The following is a 26,172-nucleotide window of genomic DNA, read 5'->3' as shown; positions in this document are numbered from 1 at the left end:
GGCTTCAGGCATGGCAGACAGACACTTCTCCAACAAAGCGCTATCCTCAGGCATCCTGATAGCTTTTCTAAACTTTCAACACCAAGACTGGCTCCCCACTCCAGTAATGCTTAATTAAGATGGATGAGTGGGCGCTCTTTCCCACTGTTCCCCTGGGGCAGACAGAACTTTTCCTGTCTCCCTCTTGTCCTCTCTCTCTATCTTTTCTTTTTCCTTCCCCACCCCCTTCTCTTTCTATAAATCTTGTCACTTAAAAAAAAAATGGATGAGTGGGCAGTCCAGTGTAGTGGCACATGCTTTTAATTCCAGCACTTGGCTGGGTGACAGATAGGAGGATCAGGAGTTCTCGGTTAGTTTGGACTATTTAGGGAGGTTCTTATAAAAAAATTATATTGATGTAATTTGGGTGCATTAGGAAGAATTTTTGTTTTAAGTATAAAGCAATAGTGTTACTACAACGTTTACTTGAGAAAATTGATGGGGTTCCTTTTACAGACCCCAAGATTCAGGGTGTAAGAAAATCTGCTTTGTCCATAGGCCTAGAATAAACATTTATAACGGGCTTCTTGTTGATCGGGTTTTCTGGAGGTATTTCTCAGTGGCTTGGTTGACCACCTACCTATGGGGTGTGAAAGAACTGAGCACAGAGCAAAGCAGCAGGTGGCAGGCTGGGCATCACTACGCAGATTCAACCAACTGGACGAAACGAAGCCGAGACTCAGGACTGAGCAGACCGCCGAGCGCTCAAGAGCTGGCGTGAGTCAGCAAAACGCCATGGCCTAAAGGCTTGGGTGGGCGCAGAGCGACCCCGCCTGCGGGGAAGACTCCGCGCTAGCAAAGTCTGTCTCTAAGTGGGGCCTCCCTCACGGCACCTCCTGTACTCCTCGCCCTGATAAACGTAGGGCGACCCCGCCACACCCCTCGATTCCATCTCCACTTTCCAGAAGGCAGCGAAAACTGTACAGGTGACCAATATAGTAGTGAAACAGGAATTGCGCAAGCGCAGAGGTCGCCGTGCCTGTGGGACTTCGCGGCGCTTGCGTGGTTCCGCTAGCCACGCCCCCTGGACTCCACGCAGGCTACTTTCTTACGTCATTACTGCGCGTGCGCCTTGGGAGGAGGAGAGGGGTGCTATTCCAGGGGGGGGGAGGGCAAGAAGGCGGTCCTGGGCCTAGATCTCATCACGACTGCGCAGACCGGATCCCGGGTGAACATGGCGACTTGCGCCGATATCCTGCGGAGCGAGTTCCCAGAAATTGACGGGCAGGTCTTCGACTACGTGACCGGTGAGCGAAACGGAATTAACTGTCCGGGGAGGCCGAAGTGGAGATCGCGGGGGAAGACTGAGGGTGGACAGTGCAGCAGACTGCTACCTGGTCTCTCCTCTGCGCGACCTCGTATCTTGAGGGCCGGTGGGGTCTGGAGCCCCGAGTGGGCTGGTCAGACACTGAGACTGCCTGTATATCCGCCCTACCCGGTGTCTTTCTCGTTCTGCGGTACCCGGCCCAGGCGTCTTGCATAGCGGCAGCGCGGACTTCGAGTCTGTGGATGACCTGGTGGAAGCTGTGGGGGAACTATTGCAAGAAGTGTCCGGGGACAGCAAGGATGACGCGGGCATCAGGGCTGTCTGTCAGCGCATGTACAACACTCTACGCCTGTATGTGCCAAGGGACTGGAGTGGATAGGCAAAGGGGGGCGAGCGGAGTACAAAAGAGTGGGAAGGTCTGAAGGCTGTAAATCTTTTCTGCCACGCAGGGCTGAGCCACAGAACCAGGGAAACAGCCAGGTGCTACTGGACGCCCCCATCCAGTTGTCAAAGATAACGGAGAGCTACGGTGAGAGTGAGGGGACATTGAACTAGCTGCCTTCTGCCTCCACCCCAGCCACCTGCCTCTTGCAGCTCAGGACTCCCTCCATCTCTTCTACGACAAGGCTTGTAGGAACTTGTGGTACTTTGTGAATATAAAAACTTGTGATGAGCTGGGCAGTGGTGGCACACGCCTTTAGTCCCAGCATTCGGGAGGCAGAGGCCAGCCTGGTCTATAGAGCCAAATCAAGACAGCCAGGGTACCACCGAGTAACCCTGTCTTGAAGAAGAAGAGAAAAAAAGCTTGTAATGAAGAGTAGGGTTGGAAGGGTCTCCACACTGTGGACTATTGTGGGAGGTATAGAGCCTTGGAGCTAAACATACTTGGTCTTGCCAATTTTGTGCTTTAACCAACACACAGTCTTGTAAGAGTACATCAGCCTCTGTATTTAAACGTGAGATCTGTTTCTTCTTTATTTCAAGGCTAGTAACCATCTATTCCAGTGCCATGATACTGTCTTCAAATTCCATTCTTGGTTCTTGTTAGCCACTCAAAGGCTTCATTTCCCTTCCCTCATGGAGAAGGTGACTGCTTTTCTTATCACTTACAGACTGTGACACCAAACTTCCAGGACTTCTGAAGAGGGAACAGTCCTCGGTGAGGAGCAGGAAGGGGAGGGGCTGTATGTGTGTGGTGGGTGTGAGAGCTGACTATCTAAATCGTGGGTACGTCTTTGGGGAGATTTCTGATGTGTCTTTCCTTGAACCTTGGGTTCTGTATCGTCATGGCTAAGATGTGAGGGTTTGTTGGGAGTGGTCCCTGGCGTTCCTTTTTGAGCCTGTGCCCTGGTGTGAACTGGTTGTGTTTGGAATTCACTCAGACAGTGAATGCAAAGAAACTAGAGAAGGCTGAAGCTCGACTGAAAGCAAAGCAGGAGAAGCGTTCAGAGAAGGAAACCCTGAAGACCAGCGGCCCTCTGTGAGTCTAGGGGCTCAGAAGGGAGCAGGATAGGTTCTGGTATGGAAGGGCTGTCGGGAGCCCTAAAAACTGTCCCTGTCTCCATTTAAAAGAGTCCTGGAGGAGGCATCAGCTAGCCAGGCGGGCAGCAGAAAAGAGAGCCGTTTGGAGTCATCTGGCAAGAACAAGTCCTATGATGTGCGAATTGAGAACTTCGACGTGTCTTTTGGTGACAGGTGAGGGAATGTCCAGTGGCATGGTCTTTCTAGTTAGAGGAGAATCTGGAGCTGCAGAGTGGGACCAAAACAGGGCTAAAGTTCCTTTGGCCTGTTTCTAAACCACTCGTACCTCTTTCTACCACCCTTTAGGGTGCTGTTGGCTGGAGCGGATGTGAACCTGGCCTGGGGCCGACGCTATGGGCTGGTAGGACGCAATGGTCTGGGGAAGACGACGTTGCTAAAGATGCTGGCCACCCGGAGCCTGCGGGTTCCAGCCCACATTTCCCTGCTGCACGTGGAGCAGGAGGTTGCTGGAGATGATACCCCTGCCCTGCAGAGTGTGCTGGAGAGTGACACCGTCCGGGAGGACCTGCTCCGGCGGGAGCGGGAGCTCAGTGTCAAGATTGCTGCTGGCAGGTGAAGGCTTCAGGCTAGAGCATACAAGCAATAGCCAGAGTTATTTGGGAAGAGGTACTTCAAATGAGAAAATGCTTTCAGATTGATCAAGCCTGTGGTGCATTTTCTTCATTGGTGATTGATGTGGGAGGACCCAGTTGAGCTGTGGGTGCTGGCAACCCCAGGCTGGTGATCCTGAGTTAAATAAAGCAGGCTGAGCAAATCGTGAGAAGGAAGCCAGTGTGCGGCGCTCCTCCACGGTTCTGCCTCCGCTCCTGCCTCCAGGTTCCTGCCCTGCCTTTCCATAGTGATGGAGTGTGACCTGAGAGTTATAAGACAAAGCAAACCCTCCTCCCCGTGTTGCTTTGGTCTTGGTGTTTGACCACAGCAATAGAAACCTGAACACTAAGACACGGTACAGAGTGTCCATACTTCATGTGGCCTCCCAGTGAGCAGCAGAGCTTGGAACTGGAAAGCCCTCATTCTTCCCAGTGGCCTGCCTTCCAACTCAGAGGGTGCAAGGCTACGTCTTACACTGTCTTTACACAAGCTGGTTGGGTCTTTTTCCTTCCCAGGGCAGAGGGCTCAGAAGCTGCGCAGTTGGCAGAAATCTATACCAAACTGGAGGAGATTGAGGCTGATAAGGCACCTGCCAGGTACTAAAAATTCCCACTTCCTCTCCTGTCTAGTTGCTCTCTCATTTGAACTGTTCCAATTGAATTCTTGTAATTTCCCTTCCCAGAGCATCAGTCATTCTCGCGGGGCTTGGTTTTACCCCTAAAATGCAGCAGCAGCCTACCAGGTGAGTAAACTTGGCCATTTTTGGCTTTGAAGATGACTGGCTCTGGCCCTGCTTGTCCTGATGAACACCGAGCCCTAACAAGAGTCTGTTGTCATTAGGGAGTTCTCTGGTGGCTGGAGGATGAGATTGGCTTTAGCCCGGGCTCTGTTTGCCAGGTGAGTGAGTCTCCTGATCCTGAGAACGTATGACAGGAATACGATGGGCCCGTAACTCATGGGATATCATAACAAATTTCTTGTCATCACCTCATGCTGTGTATTCTTTTTCATAGGCCAGATCTTCTGCTGTTAGATGGTGAGTTTGAGTGAGCTACCCTGACTTTGGAGCTAGACAAGGATGCTAACATCCTTGTTTCTAGTTCTCCAGCCCTTCATTCCAAGTGTGTGTTTCTTTCTTCCTCTCCAGAACCCACAAACATGCTGGATGTAAGGGCCATCCTGTGGTTGGAGAATTACCTGCAGGTGAGCTTAGGGAAGGCTTTACAGTGGGTCTGGAGAAAGTCTGCCTCCAAGACACTGGGGGCCAGTTACCCTTCCAAACAGCCTGCCATCCTGTTATTCCTCAGACGTGGCCCTCCACAATCCTAGTTGTCTCTCATGACCGCAACTTCCTGAATGCCATTGCCACAGACATCATCCACCTACATAGCCAACGACTAGATGGTTACCGAGGGGACTTTGAAACCTTTATCAAGAGCAAGCAGGAGCGGCTACTCAACCAGCAGCGGGAGTATGAGGCCCAGCAGCAGTACCGCCAGCACATTCAGGTGTGGTGGGGGAGGCAGGGCTGAGAGTCCCATCCCATAGGTACCAGAGTTGGTGGCCGTAGGAGCTTGACAAGTGCCTGCTTCTCCTGTAGGTTTTCATAGACCGTTTTCGATACAATGCCAACAGAGCCTCTCAAGTGCAGAGTAAACTCAAGATGTTGGAGAAGCTGTGAGTACAGTCTTGTCCAGAACCGACTCCTCTTCATTTCTTCCCTCGTTTTTACAAACTGCCCTTTACCTTTCCATTCCGGGCCTCCCTTCAGCTAGCAGCCAGCTTTTACTCCAACGGAGAAGCGGAGTATTCTCCACTAACCTTGCCTAGGCAGCCACGAGTTCAGATTTATTGTCTGTCTCTATATATTTGGTTTGTCTAGCCTTTTTTTCTGCCTGTACTGAAGATTAAACCTAGCGCCTAGTGCAGACTGAGTCTCACCTGGGTTTAGCTTATTATTCTAATAACATGTTTTCTAAGGCCATCCATGTTGTAATGTTAACACTTTGTTTCCTTTCTTGTGGCATAAAGCTCCATTTCATGACTCTGATACGTTTTGTTTATTGAGTCAGGTGATGGACTTAGGTTATTCCTGTTATGGTTTTAGGAATAATGAATGTTATGAACTTTCTAGGGGATGTGGAGGATTGAGACCAGGTCTCAATCTATAAAACTGACCACCAGCTCACAGCAGTCCTCCTGCCTTGGTTTCCAAAGTGCTGGGATTACAAATGTGAGCCACCACGGCTGGCCTGCGGTGAACATTTATGTACAAGTTTTTGCTTTTTCCTTTAAAGACTTTTTTTAATCTTATGTGTGTGTGTGTTGCCTGCATATATGTAAAGGCACTGTGTGTGTGTGTGTGTGTGTGTGTGTGTGTGTGTGTGTGTGTGTGTGTGTGTGTGTCTGTCAGTCTGTCTGTCTGTCTGTCTAGTCAGGTGCCAGAAGTGGGAGGTGAGTCCCCTGGAGCGAGTTAACAGATGAGTGTAAGTGACTACCGTGGTGCTCTTAACCACTGAGCCATCTCTCCAGCCCCAAGTTTGTTAGTTAGTTTTTTTTTTTTTTTTTTTTTTTTTTTTTTGGTTTTTCGAGACAGGGTTTCTCTGTGGCTTTGGAGGCTGTCCTGGAACTCGCTCGGTAGACCAGGCTGGTTTCGAACACACAGTGATCCACCTGCCTCTGCCTCCCGAGTCCTGGGATTAAAGGCGTGGGCCACCAACGCCCGGCTGTTAGTTTGTTTTTTAAGCTACAAGAAAGATGATTCTCTTTCTTCCAGATAGTGAGCTAAGAGAATAATACATTGTAGCGCTAGCCAAATGAAGGAGGTGCGGTGCTGTTTTCTGCAAGCATGTTTTTTTTTTTTTTTTGGTTTTTCGAGACAGGGTTTCTCTGTGGCTTTGGAGGCTGTCCTGGAACTAGCTCTTGTAGACCAGGCTGGCCTTGAACTCACAGAGATCCACCTGCCTCTGCCTCCCCAGTGCTGGGATTAAAGGCGTGCGCCACCAACGCCCGGCCTGCAAGCATGTTTTTTAAGTTTTACAAATTTTTGTCATTTTCTTGAGTCAGGGATTCACTACATCACACAAGATATTTGTGTATGTTGGCTTTAGCCTCCTAATTGGCAGGACTGTGAGCGTTTTACCACATTCACCATATAGCTGATTGTTTTACTTCTTTTATTAGTGTGTTAATTATATAAGATGGGTTTGTTGTATTTTCAGACATGATATAATGTAGTTTGGTCATACCCATCGGCCATTGCTCTCTGTCCCCTCCCATCTATCCCCTCTTCCCAACTCTGCTTTGATAACTTCTTGGTTTGGGCAGCCCCGTAAGTTTTATTGGCTTGCTTACAAGAACATGGATGAGGTGTTATTTACAGAAGCCAAGACACCTCACTAGTGGCTTCATGCCTGCAAAAATCTCTCCCCTCCCCCAGCAACCACTAACTGCCTACAAATCCCCAGCAGTAGGACCTCATGACAGGATGCTGACAGGCCTTGTCTCAGGCAGGTCTTGGCAGGTAATCCTAACAGCTAGGAGTCTTGAGTGTTGTGGCCATGCCATACCCAGAAGACTGTCCCACAACACCCACACACACACCACCCATCCCTGACCCCCGTCCTCCACTCTGATTCCTTCTGTGCTCTCCTCCCACATGTCCCTGAGCTCTTGAGGGACTGTCACATCCTATTTGTGACTGGGCACTCACCAGTCACTTGTCCTCAGCATCTGTCCAGTTTTGAGTCTGCTGTTACTGCTTTCAGACGGAAGCTGGCTGATCATTTGGAAGGCACTTTCATGGGCCATCATGATGACTTAACGTAGCTGTAGCTTCCACACTAGAGCTGGTGACCACCCTGGCCACAGGTAGTGATCTGGTTTATAGCACAGACTCGAGTTCCTTCTGTGGAGCAGGCCTCAGTTGCAGTCAGAGAGCAGTTGGTTGTCCCAGAGTGGACTTGACAATGGGAACACCTTGCTTGGCCAGTCAGTAGTGGCTAAGGAAAACTGTTGGTGGCCGTTCACACCCAGCAGGCTGCTTAGCACTGCCCAGCACTGAGGGCTGGCCAGTTTCATCTGAGTTGTCTTGCTTCCTCTGTTCTGGAAGCAGCTTACGTCTTGCCATGTGCTTCTGCATAAGGGAGTTCTGTACTGCTGTCATCATGGTCTTTATCCTGGCACCTCTGTGTGCGCGTGTACACGCATACTAGGCTCCCCACCACCTTGTTCTGCTGGGCCGCTAACTATTGCCTGTATTGTTCTGGGTCTTCAAAGGCCTTCCTGACCAACTACTTGTAGGGAGGTATACTAGACCTGGCACTGGAACTTTCCTTAATAACCTGTGGCTTCTTGGAACACCTGTAGCCACACAAAGGGTACTTCAGTTTAAACTTTTTTGTTTTTTAATTAGCTATTAAAGTATCAGGTTTCCTCGAGGCTTTTCTACACATCCTCCCTCATCTTCTGTCTCCTTCCCCTGCTTAAACCTTCCATCCCCAGTCTTCTCCTTTCCACATGTGTCTTGCTAAATAATTATTTTCCCATCTCTCCTCTCAGACCCGAGCTAAAGCCGGTGGACAAGGAGTCCGAGGTGGTAATGAAGTGAGTGCTACGCTGGGGGGCTGATGGGGAGCCCTTGTTTCTGGCTGCCTCCACACTCCAAACTCGCACCTCCCGCAGGTTCCCTGATGGGTTTGAGAAGTTCTCACCGCCAATTCTGCAGCTAGATGAGGTGGATTTCTACTATGACCCTAAACATGTCATCTTCAGTCGCCTGTCTGTCTCTGCTGACCTTGAGTCTCGCATCTGTGTGGTATGGACACTTCTATTCTGTATCCTGGGAGTTGTCTACCTTAGCAACTTCGGATTGGACCAGTCCTGAGAACAGAAAGAGTGCAGAGAGAAATGGGTAGAGTCTAGACATCATACTTACACTGCTGCTGAACTCTGTAGTCTCATAGGCCGCCTCAGAGGCAAGAAACCTGGCATGTGGCATTTTGTAAATATATAGGACAGTAATTTGCCTTACTACTCTTGGTTCTGAATCATGTCAGTCATGAGACATTAAAGCAAGAACATAGGTTACAGGACAGGATTTAGAACATGCCGTTCTATAGCTTGGTTTTAGGAAATATCTTTTTTCTCAGAAGGAAGGTCAATACCTCAGCAAGTAGAAAGTGCTTTCTGCCCACGTATGAGGGCCACAGTTCAGTCCCCAGAACTCACAGACGGTTGAGGGCTCATTGCAGCCCTCTTAATCCCTGTGTGCAAAGAACAGAGACAGGAAATCATCAGAGCAAGATGGCTAGCCAGCCAGTGCAATTGTGAGCTCTAGGAAAGATGGAGGAAGATATCTGACGTTACCTTGGGCCTCCACATTCACACGTCTATACCCAGACGTGTACCCATACACAGGGCTACACCACTTGTGGCTACCGGGAGGAGTAACCCTCGTCCCTTGGCACACACTCAAGTATCCGTTCCCTTTGTAGCTTTGCATGCGACAGTTCTTGAGCTTGGGGTTGTTAGACTGAGACTACCAGGGCCCCTCCTACTTCCTTCCCTTCTGTGCCCCACACATGCATGCTCATTAAGCATGCTCATATTCCTTACAGGTTGGGGAGAATGGGGCTGGGAAGTCTACTATGCTGAAGCTGCTCATGGGGGACCTGGCTCCTGTTCGAGGTATCAGGCATGCCCACAGGTAAGGGACCTCCCCCCATGAACTGCATGCACTCTTACACACATTGACCTCTCTACTGCTCCACCACGGTGCCTTCTGTTTTCACTTTACCTGCAGGAATCTGAAGATAGGCTATTTTAGCCAGCACCATGTGGAACAGCTAGACCTGAACGTCAGTGCGGTGGAACTCCTGGCTCGAAAGTTCCCTGGTATGCTAGGGGTACGGTTTGTAGCAAGAGGGTTTTAGCTGGTCCTGGCACCTAGGCCTGTCTTGGGTCATTATAAGGAACTTGCCTAAATTTAGGTGTAAAAGCATGGGCACTGAGGAGGAGAATTAGGTGTAAAGGCATGGGCACTGAGGAGGAAAACCTAGGGAGTAGCAAAGGCGTTGGGTGGAAAGCCCATCTGATGTGGGGGCCTTTTCCAGGGCGACCTGAAGAGGAATATCGACACCAATTGGGCCGGTATGGCATCTCTGGAGAACTGGCCATGCGCCCGGTTGCGAGCTTATCTGGGGGCCAGAAGAGCCGGGTAGCCTTTGCTCAGATGACAATGCCTTGGTGAGGCTTATTTTCTTGGGTCCTTGCTTCTCATTTCCCCTTCTTGCCCAGTCCAAACGATACTTTGATCTTTGTCCCCTAGGAATTCATTTTCTCCCATCTTGTAACTTCGGTGTTCTCCCTTCCAGCCCCAACTTCTACATTCTGGATGAGCCCACAAACCACTTGGACATGGAGACAATTGAGGCTTTGGGCAAAGCCCTCAACAACTTCAGGGTGAGCATGTCTGGCCTGACTGTTCTTCCTGAGCCTCAGCACACCTCAGTGTCTACTCCCTCAAGCACTTCTGGTCTGTCTTTCAGGGTGGCGTAATTCTGGTATCCCATGATGAGCGCTTCATCCGGCTGGTGTGCCAGGAGCTGTGGGTGTGTGAGAAGGGCACTGTGACCCGGGTCGAGGGAGGATTTGACCAGTACCGTGCCCTCCTCCAAGAACAGTTCCGCCGGGAGGGCTTCCTCTAGAGCCCCCGTCTGAGTGAGGACTGTGCCTAGGACATGGACTGGTCTCATAAGACCTCTGAGCTACCATGTAGGCAACCGACTCCAGACTTAGGACTTCCCTACTTGGGGACAGCCTTATTTCCCAGACTTCTCTTTCCTTTCAACTGGAGCATCCTCTGCACAGTGTGGGGACACCTGTCCAAGGCCTGTGAAGACAGTCCTGATGGAAAAGGTTGGGGTGCCATCTGGGCCTACAAATACCCTTTGCCCAGCTGGACAGGGCCCCACGTGGCTGCTATGTAAATTAAATGTCCTCCTGTATCTCTCTTGTCTCTCTCTGCTCCTTCGTGGGCAGGGCCTGCCTTGGCTTTTTGCCGTGGGTTCTGGGCTCTCTGATTGGTCTTTTCCTATGGTGTAAATGTCAGTCACACAGACAGCAGCAGCAGTGTGAGCCTTCCTCTTGTTAGGAGATGTTATCTGTCTGCCCTTGGGTGGGTTTGAGCTGGAGGAATGGACAGCAGTGTTCTGGGATCGCTGGTGCTCATGCCCTAGTCTAGACATAGCCTCAGCTAAGAGCATCTTGGGCTCTGCTGTCTCCACCCCTGCTGCTTGGGAGCTTGAACTAATTCTGGAATCTGGCCTCATACATGTCTCATCAACTGCTCTCTCCTGGGGCTGTGGCCCAGCCTTCCAGGCCCTCAGGACTCAAGAGAAACTATTGTTCCCAGTTTGCATTAGTGATTTCATGTCTGTTTGTTTCCTCCCCTTTAACCGTGTAGAAGTAGCCTGGGAAGTAGGGAATTGTCTAACTGAAAGAAATAGGGCATTTCATTCTTCTCAAACAAAGCAGGCTTTTAAGAGGGGAAGACATATGCGGTAGCATGTGCCTGTAGTCCCAGGCACTCTGGAGACTCATTTGGATCCATTTAAGAGACTAGCCTGACCTATGAGACTCATCTCTTTATAAAAGAGGGAAGAGGAGTGGCTTGTAAGTTAGTTTCAAGGACTTAGATGCTATAGTCGGTCGGTATGTAGAAGGCATAAAAATGGAGTCAACAGAGGGACTGCCTACTGGAAATTGTAGACATGAGTCAACCCACCAGGTTGTGCTTAATGTTGTAATCTAGGTAATTGGGGAAGAGAACCTGTGGGGTAAGGGAGAATGTGAGAGAATGTATTATGACAAAGTTCCTTACAGAAAACCCTAAAACAAGAAAAAGGCTTATTTTGCTTCGTGGTTTTAGAGGCTTCAGCCCATGGGCACTCAATGTTACTCGTGTACCTATAGTGCGACAGAACACAGTGGGTGGCTCAGGGCATGGATCTCAGACTTCCTTGAGTGTGCCCCCAGGACCCACTCCCTTTGGCCAGCGCCTCCCCACTAAGAACGAACACTATCCTGAAAGCCACAATACGTGAGCCTTTGTGTGACAGCCTTTGCATGCCATCCCAGATCCAGAAGCAGGCTCTAGTGACCACAGAGCTGGTGCTGGTAGGCTGACGAGGCCTGTCCACCCCTCAGCCTCCCTCATTTTCTACACATCCTGCTTTCTCAGGTAGCTGGCTGGCATCACTCTGACTCCGCCCTTCCTCATCCCATCATTCTCAGTTGGACTTTCCCACCTAACTTTATCCTGTTCAACTATTGACCAGTCAGCTTCTTTATTAAACCAATCATAGTGACACATACTCACACACAGTGTACAGAAGGATTATTCCACCCCTGGGTTCTTTATGGGACTGTTAGGGACTGGCCACCACACAGTATAAAGCATTCAGAGTGGGTTTGTTGGTTGTCCACACTGACAGGAAGGACTGGGAAAAGAGAACGCTCCTGTAACTAATCATGGACCAGTCGGGCTTTAGAAACAGGCTGCAGGCACCCTGGCTGTCCTCAGTGTGCTGGAGCCTATGGGAAGGGGATGGCACTAGGTGAGGACTGCAGTCCCATGATCTGTGAAGGACCCAGATGGATGGAGAGGCAAACCTACACATGCTGCAAGAATTCTGGAACGAGATGGCAGTGACTGAACGTTTGTGATCCAGAGGCGTGGAAAAACGGCAGTGGCAACCAGTCCTGTCTCAGAAAACACAAGAGGGCTCCGCCTGCACTGGCTGGTACACGATGGGAAGCAGTCTCTGCCTATATCGGCCCAGCCTTTAAGCTGCCCAGCCCTGGCCCCTGAAGGACCTTAGGCTCCAGTCTTCACTAAAATCCCAGACCCCTTGCCTCTGTTGGCCTGACCATACTCACCCAGCACCCCTTGGGTAACTTGGCTGATCCTAAGAAGCCATGGGTCCCTCAGCACAGTTCTTGAAAGGCACTTAGGCCAGACACAGGCTGTTCACACCCATATGTTGTTACTGTCTGGAGGTCTAGTGGACATTTTGCTACATTCCCTCTGGCTGCAAGGCCAAGTTTAGCTCAGAGCCTAGCTCTGCATTGCACTTGAGCGTGCAGAGTGCATGCCAAAGTCTGTAGGAGGTACTGGCAGGGTGGGCCCAGCCTGTGAAAGAATTTCCCCTCCCTCAGAGGAGGCCTTGAACCTGGAGTGATGGGCAGCTCTTAAGTCTGTCCTCCAATTCAGCCGGTTGCTCCATCCCTTTCCTTCCCCATTGTGATAGTGATTCTTAGGCTTTCATTACGACGGTGTGTTCTAATTTAAATTTAAAAAAAAAAGACTGTGGCACACGCCTTTAATTCCAGCACTCTGGAGGCAGAAGCTGGTGGATCTCTGTGAATTTGAGGTCAGGTCTACAAAAAGAGTTGCAGGACAACCAGGGCCATTACACACAGAAACCCTGTCTTGAAGAAGCAAACAAAGAGAATGAAATAAAAGCCCACAAAAGAGGCACCGGAACAAGGAAACTTCAGTGAAGCAGAGCAATAGAAAAGGCAGCGTGTGGTGGGTGAGTGAAGATGGGAGGGCCCTGATACTGCTGGAACTATCGTTTATGGAGAGTTTGGTTACTAGGCTTGCATGATTCTATTTTGACTGACAGGCTTGGACTGCATGAGCCTCACTTACTGCATGTCCCTTTCCATAATGCATTTGATTTTTATTGTGCATTATTAGGATTTCCCTAAAAATTAACTGAGACAGTTTTGCCTCGTTGCTCTTTTACTCCCAAGCAGTCTGGCTAAATCAGCTCTCCTTCCCTTGTACCTTAATACAATGGAATGATTTTGAATAGAAATTGATCTGGGCATGGTGGTGCACACCTTTAATCCCAGCGTGTGGGAGGCAAAAGCAGGTAGATCACCTGAGTTCACGGTCAGCCTGGTCTACATAGTGAAACTGACTGTCTCAAAAACAAAACAAAAGAAACTATCCAGGTTTGATGGTTATGAATAGCAGTGGTTATTCCGTTGTCTGGAGCAGTATGTATGTACATCTTGGTGCTAGTGAGAGTCCTAGGTTGCTAACAGTTGCTAGGTGAGATGTTCAGAGAGGGGTGTTGTAGGGAGACATCTAGGTACCTGTGGCACTTACCATGCGCACAGTCACGTGTGTACAAGTGTGTGGAATAAAGGGATGGGTGAACTTACCTCCCCAAATCCCATGAATATTTCACTTCTGACACCAGATGTAAGATGAAGATTACCATACACAGGATAGGGATGCCGTATGTTATTTTATTAGGGAGAGATTACTTACACAAGAAACCAAAAACCCAGATTAATCTCTGCAGCCTTTCGAGACCTGACCAGAACCCCAAAAAGAGAAAGAGTGCCCCTCTTCTCAGCCCCTTATTGCACACGCCTGTATGCACCTGTGGCCATGCCCAAAACGGGCATGGTCAGCGCCACAGGCACTTAGATCTCTCCCTACAGGGTGTGGTTACCAAGATATACCCCATGCTTGCCTTCCTTGGTTTCTAGCAGCTCAAGGCTTAGCCATTACGAAGATCATGACTATTGGTTTTGAGCCTCGTTGATTTATTGATTCTTGATTTGATTTAAAGTGCTGGACATCTGTGTCTTTGGCTCCACCTTGTCCAAGCACATGTGCGGGGCCTCAGGAGATGCAGCAGAGTTCTGGATGTCAGCCTCATGCTGATTGATCAGGTGGTTTGCTGTGGGCTTTGTTTGCATCAATGCTCTTGGTCAGGCGTGCTCTGGACAGGCTTGGCCAGGCTGTCCCCAAGTTTGACTTATACCTAATCCTTGGGCACCACCTGGTCTACAACAGAGGGCCTCTGTGGGAAGAGCAGCCCCAACTGAAGGGCACACTCTACACTTGGTGTCTGATGGTGTTCACAAGGATGTCTTTAAACCGTAAGTGGGCAGTAAAGCCCGCAGGATCTCATTCAGTACTTCAGTATTCTGGGAGTCATTTGTCAGAATCTGGAAGTCACAGCTGAGGGCCACAAGATGACCTCCATCAGGGAAGGCACTACTGGTGGCAGACACCAGGTAGGCCTCAGCCATAGCTCCCGTGCAGCTTTCCAGTCTTATATTCCAACTTCTCCAGACTCATCACAAACTGTTGGGCCCTGCAAGCAGCAGGGTGTGTCCTGCCAGCACCATCTCAACTGGGCATTTATTTTTAGACAAGGTCTCACTATACTGCTGGGACTGGCCTAAATTTCACTCTGTATCCCAAACTGGCCTTAGAGTTAACCCTCCTTCCTCTGCCTTCTAAATGCTGGGATTACAGACAGCTGCCACCACAGCTGGTTTGCTTTACTGACATTAGTTTTAATTACATTTACTTGTATGCGTATTTATATGTATGTGACCACATGCCACCATGCATCTGCTAATGTCAAAGGACAACTTGCAGGAGTTGGTTCTCCTTCCACTATGTGATCTCACAGATTGAACTAAATCATTGGGCTTGGTGAGAAGCACCTTGAACCATTGCACTGTCCTTGCCTTTTTGGTTTTTTTGTTTTGTTTGTTTTTTTAATGGTTTTTCAAGACAATTTCTCTGTGTGGTCCTGACTGTCCTGGAACTCACTCTATAGACCAGGCTGGTCTTGAACTCACAGAGATCTGTCTGCCTCTGCCTCCTGAGTGCTGGGATTAAAGGTGTGTGCCACCACCACCCGGCTGCCTTGTCGATTTTTAATGAGCTATTGCTGGTAATGCTATGTGACTGAAAAACCACTGCATTTACTTACAATTCCTCAGTCAAAATGAACACTTACTTCCTGTTGGTGGGCCCAAAAAGAACCTCTTGGAAAATTCTCCCACTGTGAAGGTATTTTTCTTCTAATTGTTCTGCGCACACGTGCATGCAATCTCCCACACACACATCTAGCTCTTTCTGGATACTCTATACTAAACCTCCACCACTCACCACTGTAGAAGGCACTTTTCATTTTCATCCCCTCTTCTTCCCATGTGTGCCTCCTCTTCCTCCCTTTGGCTGGTGGCCCTGGATCCCTGGAGAAGCCTGGACTTCATTCTTGTGCACCACCATTCCAGGGAAGCAGCTGTGTTGCTATATTAAGACCAGGCCTCATGTAACCGAGGCTGGCCTTGGTCTTGTTGACAGTCCTCCTGGGCTGTATCTCTAGTGTTGGGACTATGGGCATGCACTACCACACCCGGTCCTGTCAGGGGATTAAAGGTATTGCCACCATCACCACCACCTGGCTGTCGGCTGCATTTCTAATGATAAACTTTCACTATAGTTAATCTGGTGATAATAATTTAGGAAAACACGTGCCTAGCACTGTGCTCAGCTCCTTCTGTCCACAAGCAGGGTGTGTCTTCCCACCTCAGGTGACATGGTCTGGAAACTGCCTTCAGGGGCAGGAGAGAAGGCTCAGGAGTGAGGAGCTGGAGACCTGAGCTCTGACCCCAGCACCCATGACAGACAGCTCAAAACTGCCTAAAGCCCAGATTCAAGGGATCCAACACTCTCCTTTGGCTTCCATAGGCACCCAAACACAGGCAGCACACATATACATATAACATTTTTTAAAAGATTTATTTATTTAAAAAAAAAGATTTATTTATTATGTATACAGTATTCTGTCTGCATGTATGCCTGCAGGCCAGAAGAGGGCACCAGATCTCATTACAGATGGTTGTGAGCCACCATGTGGTTGCTGGGAATTGAACTCAGGACCTCTGGAAGAGCAGCCGGTGCTCTTAACCTCTGAGCCATCTCTGCAGCTCCAGCCCCACCTAACATTTTGTTTGTTTGTTTGTTTTTTGTTTTTTGAGACAGAGTTTCTCTGTATTGTTTTGGAGGCTGTCCTGGAACTCACTCTGTAGACCAGGCCGGCCTCGAACTCACAGAGATCTGCCTGGCTCTGCCTCCCAAGTGCTGGGATTAAAGGTGTGCACCACCAACGCCTGGCTTTTTTGTTGCTGTTATAAAGCTGTCCAAAGTCAAGCTCAAGATGCCTCCTCATATGAGAACTCACACAGCCCCCACTTCCTAGTGATGGTTCCTCAGACTGCTCATCATTGTATCTCACCAGTTCATTGGGTCTGAGCCTAAGGGACAGCACTGACTCATGCTGTTCTTGTCCTCAAAGGTCACTGGCCCTACAAGGAGAGAGAGAAAGGTGAGAGGCACATCTGCAAGAACAAGACAAGGTCTTGAGTGTGTCCCATCACCACCACATACCCCAACCCTGCCTTCCCACTTTTACTGATGAGCTCCTGAGTCAGCAGCCTGTGATTCCTTTCCATGCCTCCGCCCCACTAGGTCCTGTATCCTAGGATGCCCTTCTACGCCTCTGCCCTGCTAGGTCCTGTATCCTAGGATGCCCTTCCACTCCTCTCTGCCCTGCTAGGTCCTGTATCCCAGCAAAACTGAAGGTGGTGTTGATTAGATGGTAAAGCTGCCTCATTGTTAGTGTCTTGCCTGGGTGGGAGTCCATAGGTAATGTACACCAAATGCTCTAAGAGGTGGGACATCAAATGGATTCATGAAGTAAGGTCTCTGTTCTGCACTAAGGAGAGATCCCTCCTGACTGCCACAGATTCCAACAAAGGCAGCAGCCATCTCAGAGCTGGGCTCCAGACGGAGGACGATTCCCACGCGCAGAGGTAGAGCAAGCAGTGAGCAGGCAAGGAAAAGGTGACGTCCTCCTGCCCGCCTGGACCGTGGGCCTCCTAGGACCATTCTACCACTTCTCTTGCCTTTCCCGGCATCCTCACTCAAAATGTGGTCTGTTACAGTTGGACGCATAAAGGGCTGACCACTCAGAAAGGTTAAGTTCCTGCACTTCAAGGAGGCTCTGCTGGAGGCTCTGCTCAGTGATCTGTCCGGCATCTTATCTGGTTAACTTGGTTATCCCATACCTGTCTCCACCCCCAAAGCTCCGATTACAGGCCTATAAAACCCTGCCTGGCTTTCTCTACAGGTGTTGGGATTTAAACTCAGATCCTCAGGCCTGAGCAGCAAGTACTATTACCCACCGAGTCAGCCTTCATCAGTCCTAAATTATCTTTAAATACAAAGTATCAACACAAGTTGAATGCTTCAGACAAAGTTACATCTCTTCCGGTAGCTCCATCTTAGTTACTTTTCGGTTGTCATAAAGAGACACCATGACCAAGGCAATTTATAAAGAAAAACATTTGGCTTGAGTTCATGTTTGCAGAGGGTTACAGTCCATCATGGCATGGAGTAGTAGCTGAGATCTACATCCTCATCCAAAAATAGAAGGCAGAGAGAGTCAACTGAGAACAGCTGAGTCTTTTGAAACTTTGAAGCCCATCCCCTGCTGGGGAATATTATTTTAGGGAGGCGTTTTTTATGCCGCATTTGTCTAACTCTGTGAAGCTGTGTTACTGTACCTGTCTAAAATGCCTGATGGCCTAATAAAGAGCTGAACAGTCAATAGCGAGGTAGGAGCAAGGATAGGCAGGGCTGGCAGGCAGTGAGTATAAATAGAAGGAGAAACATGAGGAGGAGCAACAAGAGAACAAGGAGAAGAGGACCTCAGGGGCAGTCACCCAGCCACCCAGCCAGCCAGTAAGAAGGAAAATAAGATATCCAGAAGTAAGAAAGATAAAAGCCAAGAGGGAAAAGGTTAATTTAGGAAAAGTTGTCTAGAGCCAGGCGTTGGTGGTGCACAACTGTAATCCCAGCACTCGGGAGGCAGAGGCAGGCAGATCTCTGTGAGTTTGAGGCCAGCCTGGTTTACAAAGAAAGTTCCAGGACAGCCTCCAAAACAATGCAGAGAAACCCTGTCTCGAAAAACAAACAAACAAACAAACAAAAAAAAAAAGAAAAGTTGTCTAGAAACAAGCCAAGTTAAGGCTGGACATTCATAACTAAGAATAAGCCTCCGTGTGTGATTTATTTGGGAGCTGGGTGGTGGGCCTCTCAAGAAAGCCAAAAGAGAAAAAAAAATCAAACTATAATCCCCAGTGACACACCACCTCCAGCAAGGCCATACCTCCTAATCCATTACAGTTCCACCAACTAGGGACCAAGTATTCAAACATACGAGTCCATGGGGGCATTGTCACTCAACAGCATTCCACTCCCTGTCTCCCATAGACTTGCGGCCATATCACAATGCAAAATGCATTTAATCCAACTTCAAAGGTTCACTATGGTCTTAACACTGTTTAAAAAGTCCTAGTTCAGTTATATGTCACCACTCCCCGAATGGAGCCTCCTAGGCAGTTTTGATAATATGAACAAAGGAGTCAAGACCATGATGGGGAAACCCACAGAAACAGCTGACCCGAGCTTGTGAGAGATCACTGACTCAGGTCTGACAAATGGGAGCCTGCATAAGACCGAACTAGACTCCTGAAATATAAGTGACAATTGTGAGGCTGGGACAATATATAGGCCATTGGCAGTGGGTCCAAGATCTAACACTAATGCCCAAACTGACTTAGTGGAGCCCATTCTATATGGAGAGATACCTAGCCCAGCCTAGACACAAGGGTGTGTGTTGTGGGGACAGGTGCCTTGGTCCTGCCTGCCTCAATCAGATGATGGGACAGACTTAGTAGACTTCCTAGGAGAGGCCTTGCCCTCTTTGAGGAGCAGATGGGAGGTGGGGAAGGAGCAGGAGGAGAGGAGGGATAGGAATGTAAAAAGTAAATTAATAAAAAATGTCTAAAAAAAAGTTAAAAGAAAAAAATGATTAACAGAAGAAAAGGGAAAAGCCCAGAGGCAAAAGTAGATGGGATAATTTAAGTTAAGAAAAGCTGGCAAGAGCCGGGCATTGGTGGCACACGCCTTTAATCCCAGCACTTGGGAGGCAGAGGCAGGCGGATCTCTGTGAGTTCGAGGCCAGCATGGTCTACAAGAGCTAGTTCCAGGACAGCCTCCAAAGCCACAGAGAAACCCTGTCTCGAAAAGAAAAAAAAAAAAAAAAAAAAAAAAAAAAAAAAAAACAAGAAAAGCTGGCAAGAAATAACCCAAGTTAAGGCCGGGAATTCATAAATAAGAATAAGACTCCACGTGTGATGTATTTGGGAGCTGGGTGGAGGGCTCCTCAAAGAGTCAAAGAGAAAAAAAAATTTTGGCACCCAACACGGGGCTCAAATTTCTAAAGGGCCTGAGACGTGTTTTTAAAAAATGAGGATACAGGCCGGGCGTTGGTGGCGCACGCCTTTAATCCCAGCACTTGGGAGGCAGAGACAGGCGGATCTCTGTGAGTTCGAGGCCTGGCTGGTCCGACAGCCTCCAAAACAATACAGAGAAACCCTGTCTCGTAAAACCAAAAAGAAAAAAATGAGGATACAGCTCCTTTCTGAGTTTTTGCTAGAGCAGCCAGTACATTAATTAGGAACAAAAACCTAAGTAAAAAAGTGCTTGCCACAGTGCAGGGCGCTGGTGTTCCAGAGTTAGGGATTGAGTGCAGTTCCCGGTCACAGGCACCTCTGACCTGGCCCGATTTTTAGTCTTGGCTTTCAGGACTGGAGAAGTGGGTGGAGCCAACTGCCAAAGCCTGTGCTGCTTAGCATTTTAAAGTTTTCTCACAAAGTCAAGAAGTCTACAGACATGCAGTAAAAGAGGTCCAGGTAGAAAACACTCTAAACAGGTTTCATTTTGCTTGCTTGCTTTTGAGACTAGTGTCATTATGCCACCTCAGCTGACCTGAAATTCACAGAGATCCGCCTGCCTCTGCCCCCAAGTGCTGGGATTAAAGGCGTGCGCCACCAACGCCCGGCTCTCTGTGCATTTTATTAGGAGGTGTGTAATGTCAGTTTATCTTGTTATTGGTGATATTTGCTTTTGTTTGGCTACAGTGATATCTGCAGGATTCTGTTATAAGTTACTAGCTTACTTTTATAATTAATTTGTATTGCTTGGAGAATTACTTTTGTGTAATAAAAATTACTAGGGTAGGGGATGTAGCTCAGGTAAGAGAGCACTTGCCTATCATGCATGAAGTCTTGGGTCCATCCCCAGCGATGCATAAACCAGAAGTGCCAAGGCCTACATGAGACCTTGACTCAGACAAACCACACCAAGTATAGTGGTGCACGCCTGTCACCCTAGTTCAGGAGGTAGACAAGAGGAACAGCCTGGGCTACTCGAGACCCTGTCTCACAAAAACAAAGGCAAAAAATCTGGTGCAAGCCGGAAGGTGGTGGCACACGCTTTTAATCCCAGCAGGGAGGCAGAGGCAGGAGGATCTCTGTGAGTTTGAGGCCAGTCTGGTCTACAGAATGAGTTCCAGGACAGCCTGGGCTGTCACATAGAGAACCCTGTCTTGAAAAAGCCAAACAAGAAAAAAAAAATTGGTACTAAACCTGCATACATTAAAAAGCCCTGCAGACAGTACAAATCATCTACATAACCTGCAAGGCCGAGGTCAGACAGAAAGCTGGAGAGGTACTCTGGTCAACATTTTGTAACAATAATTTGCATCTGAAGTTTGGAATCCTTCTTTGTCACTAAGCAACAGCAGAGTCCTGCACATCCTCAGTGGTGGTGGTTCTGTATTTCTTGTACATTGGTGTTTAAGTCTAGTTTCCTCCGAGTTTAAAAGTTACTCTACAGGCCGGAGAGATGGCTTGGTGTTTAAGGGCATTTGCTGCTCTTCCAGAGGACCTAGGCTAGATCACAGCACCCATGTGGCAGTTCACAGCCATCTATAACACCTGTTCCAGAATATACAATGCCCTCTTTTGGATCCATGGCACCAGGCATACACTGGCACACAGACCTACATGCAGACAAAACTCATACACATACAAATAGATCTTTAAAACAAATGAAGCATATTCCCTTTGAATAAAAGCTGACTTGTGCCTTGCAATCTGAAGGTGCTACGTCACCAAAGCTTTGTGATCTGCTTCTCAGGCTTCAGATGTCACTGCAAGACTACTCTCTAGTGTCCCTGGGTATGTGGTAGAGATGTCTTCTGGTGAAAGTCCTTCTGGAAGTTCCAGCTTCAGAAGCTGTATTCTTTTATTTTTCCAGACAAGGTTTCTCTGTGTAACAGCCCTGGATGTTCTGGAACTGGTCTATAGACCAGGCTGGTCTTGAACTCACAGAGATCTACTTGCCTCTGCATTCTGAGTGCTAGGGTTAAAGGCATGCACCACCACAACAGGCTTGGATTCATTCATTCCCTTCTTTCTTTCTTTTTCTTTTTTTAAATTTTATTTTGGGGCTGGAGTTGGATCAGCATTTAAGAGAACTGGCTATTCTTCCAGGAGACTGGGATTCAAGTTAGAGCACCCACATGGCCTGTAACTCCAGCTCTGGAGGCTCTGATGCCCTCTTCTGACCTCCTCAGGCACCAGGCACACAAGTGGTGCACAGACATATTCAGGCAAAACACCCATACACACAAAATAAGATAATCTTAAAAGATTAGGTCTGGCTAGGTGGCTTGGTGGTTAAGAACTCATATTGCTCATCCAAAGGATCTGGGTGCCCACACCAGGCAGCTGGCAACCACATTGCTCCAGCTGCAGGAGAACCACACCTCCTGTACAGACACACATTGTTTTAAAAGTGGTAAAAATATTTAAAAATTAATTTCATGTATTTATGTAACTGTTATGTATGTGTTTTTGTCTGTGCACTGTGCGGGTGGGCGCCTGACTTCCTGGAGCTGGAGGACGACAGGATTGTGAGTTGTTTCATGTGGGTTCTGGGAATCGAATTCTGATCCTCTGAATAAGTAGCAAGCACGCTTAGCCACCGAGCCACTTTTCCAGTGGAATTACTATCATCCTTTTTAACAGTGTGTGTGTGTGTGTGTGTGAGAGTGTGTGAGTGTGTGTGAGAGAGTGTGTGGTGTGTGAGAGTGTGTGAGTGTGAGAGTGAGTGTGTGAGAGTGAGTGTGAGAGTGAGTGTGAGAGTGAGTGTGTGTGAGTGTGTGTGTGATGGCATGCGCGCCACACGCCATCATGAACATGGGAAGTAAACAAACGACTGTGGAGCCCGCTCTCTCCTTCCTCTGTCTATGTGGATCAAACTCAGGTCACCAGTCTTGAGTGGCGACTGTCTCTGTCTTTGCACACTTAGCCATCTCATCCTCCCCACCCCCTAGGAATCCTTTGTTTGGTAAATGTGTGGTGATGAATCTGATCTGTGCCAATGAGAAACTCCATGGTCAGCCTGGAGACCTCTCAGCTGCAGAGCAGAGAATCCCTGCCCAAAGTATAATTCTCTTTTGAGTCTGAATCTGCTAAAGGTCCAGTCTGAACTTTCCCCCCAACTCCAGCAGATTTTTTATGATTTGTTTTATTTTATGTGCATTGGTGTTTTGCCCATATGTATGTCTGTGTGAGGGTGTCAGAAGCCCTGGAACTGGAATTGAACCCAGGTCCTCTGGAAGAACAGCCAATATTCCTAACTACTGAGCCATCTCTCCAGCCCCTCCATAAAGATTTATAGGCAAGAAGATGGGCCTTCACCTGTCATGGTGACAAGCACCTTTAACTTAAGCATTTGGAAGCAGAGGCAAGTAGATCTCTGTGAGTTTGAAACCAGCTTGGTCTACAGAGCAAGTTCCAGAACAGCCAAGGCTACACAGAGAAACCCAGTCTAAAACAAACAAAAAGATTAGCCCTCTGTGGTACAGGCTGAGGCAGGAAGACTGTTGTGTGAAGACAGCTTGGACTACATTAGCAAAACTGTCTCATGAAGCTAAAACCTTGCCAGGTATGGTGGTTAATATCTTTTTTTTTTAAGATTTATTTATTTATTATGTATACAGTGTTCTGCCTGCATGTATATCTACATGCCAGAAGAGGGCACCAGATCTCATTACAGATGGTTGTGAGCCACCATGTGGTTGCTGGTAATTGAACTCAGGTCCTCTGAAAGAGCAGCCAGTGCTCTTAACCTCTTAGCCATCTCTCCAGCCCCGGTTAATATCTTTAATCTCTGCACTCAGTAGTCAGAGGCAGAGGGATTTTTGTGAGTTCATGGCCAGCCTGGTTTACATCAAGAGTTCCAGGCCAGCTAAGGCTTTGTAAAGATACCCTGTCAGGGGGGAGGGAAAAAGGCCAAAATGTGTATATAAGCCACCCCCAAAAAGTATATCAAGATTATTCTAAAATTTACTTGGAAAGCAAAGGAACTAAAATAATTCAAATTATTTTGAAAAACTAGACTAGAGGAATCATTTTACATAACTTCTTGCCTTATCTATCTTCAGTAATCAAAACTGTCATATGGGCAAAATAATAAATATCTAAGCACCATAGAAAACCAAAAGCTGGCCAGGCATTGGTGGCGCACACCTTTAATCCCAGCACTCGGGAGGCAGACCCAGGCAGATCTCTGTGAGTTCGAGGCCAGCCTGGTCTACAAAGTGAGTTCCAGGACAGCCTCCAAAGCCACAGAGAAACCCTGTCTCGAAAAACCAAAGGAAAAAAAGAAAAAGAAAAGAAAAGAAAACCAAAAGCTGGCACTGGAGAGATGGCTCAGTGGTTTGCTCTTCCAGAGGTCCTGAATTCAATTCCCAGTAACCACATTGGCTTGCAACCATTGGTAATGAGATCTGACATCCTCTTCTGGCCTGCAGGTATACATGCAGACAAAACATTGTTTACATAATGAATAAGTAAATAAATATTTAACATTTTTAAAAAGAAAAAACCAAAAGCTACCTTTAGTTAAATATAACCAGAAGAGTTGTAATTGAAAAGTTTTAAAATTACACTTTATTTATTTTGTGAGCATATTTGTGGGGTAGAGGTACATGGTGATACAGTATATATCTCTCTACCACGTAGGTTCTGGGGACAGAACTCAGGTTGTCAGGTTGGTGGCCAGTGCCTTTACTGCTGTGCCACTATCCCATTTTTGACATGCAAGAGTCCACAAATTTTTGACATACAAGAGCAGTTCAATAGAGGAAAAGATAGCATTTTATTTTTATTTATTTTGTTTCTTTTTAAAGATAAGGTCTCAAAAAAAATAAGATAAGGTCTCATATAGTGAAGGTTGGTTTCAAAGTCAAGATCCTCCTGTCTTTGCTCCCAAAAACAGTATTTAAATTTTTTAAAATTTGATGTATTTGGGACTGGAGAGATGGCTGAGGGATGGGATAGCATTTGTTCTTGCAGAGAACCAGGGTTGGGTTCTCAGTACCTACATGACGGTTTACAGACATACAAAATTCCAGTTCCAAGGCATTTGATGCCCTCTTCTGGCCCCTTGAGGCACCAGGCATGCATGTCATCCACATGCATACATGTAGGTGAAGCATTCACATACCTTATAGGAGTAAGGAGTAAATGCTCTCTTTCTACTATATGGGGTCCCAGAAATCAAACCCAGGTTGTCAAGTTTGCCAGAAAGCACTTTAAAAAAAAAAATTTAGGCATTTATTTTGTGTACAGTGTTCTGTGTACATGTCTTTCTGTAGGCCAGAAGAGGGCACCAGATCTCATTATGGATGGTTGTGAGCCACCATGTGGTGGCTGGGAATTAAACTCAGGACCTCTTTTTTTTTTTTTTTTTGGTTTTTCGAGACAGGGTTTCTCTGTGGCTTTGGAGGCTGTCCTGGAACTCACTTTGTAGACCAGGCTGGCCTCGAACTTACAGAGATCTGCCTGGGTCTGCCTCCCGAGTGCTGGGATTAAAGGTGTGCGCCACCAACGCACAGCTTGAACTCAGGACCTCTTAACCACTGAGCCATCTCTCCAGGCCCCAGCAAGCACTTTTACCTTACCCATGGTGCCATTCCTAAATAGTTTTGTTTTGCTTTGCTTTTTGGAGACAGAGTTTCTCCATGTAGCACTGGCTGGCTTTGAACTCCGAGATCTGCCTGCCTCTGCTTCCTGAGTGCTGGGATTAGAGGCGTGTGCCACCACCACCTGGCTCCAAATAGTATTTTTAACAAATAGTGTGAGTTATTGGACTCCATATGTGAAACAAACAAACCCCCTTACTTCAATCTCACAGCCGAACAAAACTTACAGTGGTCCATCCATGCCTGTAATCCCCTCACTAGAGAGGCTAATGTCGGAGAATTGCCACAAATTTTAGGTCACCCTGGTTTACAGAGTGAGATCCTTTATTTTTATTTATTTTTTAAAGAGGGGCACTGGTATCCCAGCACTTGGGAGGCAGAGGCAGGTGGATCTCTGTGAGTTCGAGGCCAGCCTGGTCTATAAGAGCTAGTTCCAGGACAGCCTCCAAAGCCACAGAGAAACCCTGTCTCGGGGAAAAAAAAAAAAAAAGAGGGGCACTGGTGACCTATGCCTTTAATCCCAGCACTCTAGAGGTAAAGGCAGGTATGTTTCTGTGAGTTGGAAGCCAGCACACTACATACTGAGAGTTCCAGGACAGCCAGAGCTGTTACACAGAGATACCCTGTCTCCAAAAGCCAAAAACAAAACAAAAAAGCAACAACAACAAAACGTTAAGAGGGACAGGGCAGGAAGGAACACGGCTCAGCAGGCAGAGCCAAGCTGTGTCTGTCTTGCTAGCAAAAGAGAAGTTTGGGATTGAGGGTTCGGGTGCTCAAAGAGGCAGGGGTTGCTCCCAGGACTGTGTGGTGATGGGAACTGGATTTAGCCGGATAGAGTTAGAAAGTGGGGCGTGGAAACGTCGGGGGTCTGGCTGAAGAAGCCATTCCTTTCTGTCTGCTCCCACCCATATTTCTCCTTCTCTTTGCGGAACCGGAGTAAGG

At 47.9% G+C, this 26,172-nt stretch overlaps 1 protein-coding gene across 2 annotated transcripts; it reads left to right on the top strand.

Annotated features, from left to right (window-relative positions):
- The first annotated feature begins 1,131 nt into the window (after window positions 1–1,131).
- Window positions 1,132–10,446, top strand: Abcf3 (ATP binding cassette subfamily F member 3). 2 transcript variants are annotated; one of them, XM_005071645.4, is made up of 21 exons: window positions 1,132–1,286; window positions 1,510–1,657; window positions 1,756–1,835; window positions 2,419–2,465; window positions 2,689–2,786; window positions 2,879–3,001; window positions 3,134–3,400; window positions 3,955–4,035; window positions 4,122–4,181; window positions 4,280–4,336; window positions 4,453–4,475; window positions 4,587–4,642; window positions 4,747–4,947; window positions 5,040–5,116; window positions 8,000–8,044; window positions 8,123–8,255; window positions 9,058–9,146; window positions 9,243–9,334; window positions 9,553–9,685; window positions 9,814–9,901; window positions 9,988–10,446. In XM_005071645.4, exons 1-21 carry the CDS (start codon window positions 1,214–1,216, stop codon window positions 10,144–10,146), a joined length of 2,130 nt encoding a protein of 709 aa, XP_005071702.1. In that variant the 5' UTR covers window positions 1,132–1,213; the 3' UTR covers window positions 10,147–10,446. The 2 variants fall into 2 exon arrangements, with proteins under 2 accessions (XP_005071702.1, XP_021083792.1); XM_021228133.1 differs by lacking the exons at window positions 1,132–1,286; window positions 1,510–1,657; window positions 1,756–1,835; ... (1 more) ...; window positions 2,689–2,786; window positions 2,879–3,001 and having other exon boundaries at window positions 3,301–3,400; window positions 3,930–4,035.
- The last annotated feature ends 15,726 nt before the right edge of the window (window positions 10,447–26,172 follow it).

This window comes from Mesocricetus auratus, unplaced genomic scaffold, assembly GCF_017639785.1.
Source record: "Mesocricetus auratus isolate SY011 unplaced genomic scaffold, BCM_Maur_2.0 Super-Scaffold_100008, whole genome shotgun sequence".
NCBI lineage: Eukaryota > Metazoa > Chordata > Mammalia > Rodentia > Cricetidae > Mesocricetus > Mesocricetus auratus.
This window is presented reverse-complemented; position numbering and strand designations above follow the sequence as displayed.

Bases quoted from the DNA above. Each gene is read 5' to 3' on its own strand.
- Abcf3 (XM_005071645.4), top strand. From the start codon at position 1,214: ATGGCGACTTGCGCCGATATCCTGCGGAGCGAGTTCCCAGAAATTGAC. The intron at 3,401-3,954 runs GTGAAGGCTTCA...TTTCCTTCCCAG, and splicing joins GTCAAGATTGCTGCTGGCAG to GGCAGAGGGCTCAGAAGCTG. The intron at 4,182-4,279 runs GTGAGTAAACTT...TGTTGTCATTAG, and splicing joins ATGCAGCAGCAGCCTACCAG to GGAGTTCTCTGGTGGCTGGA.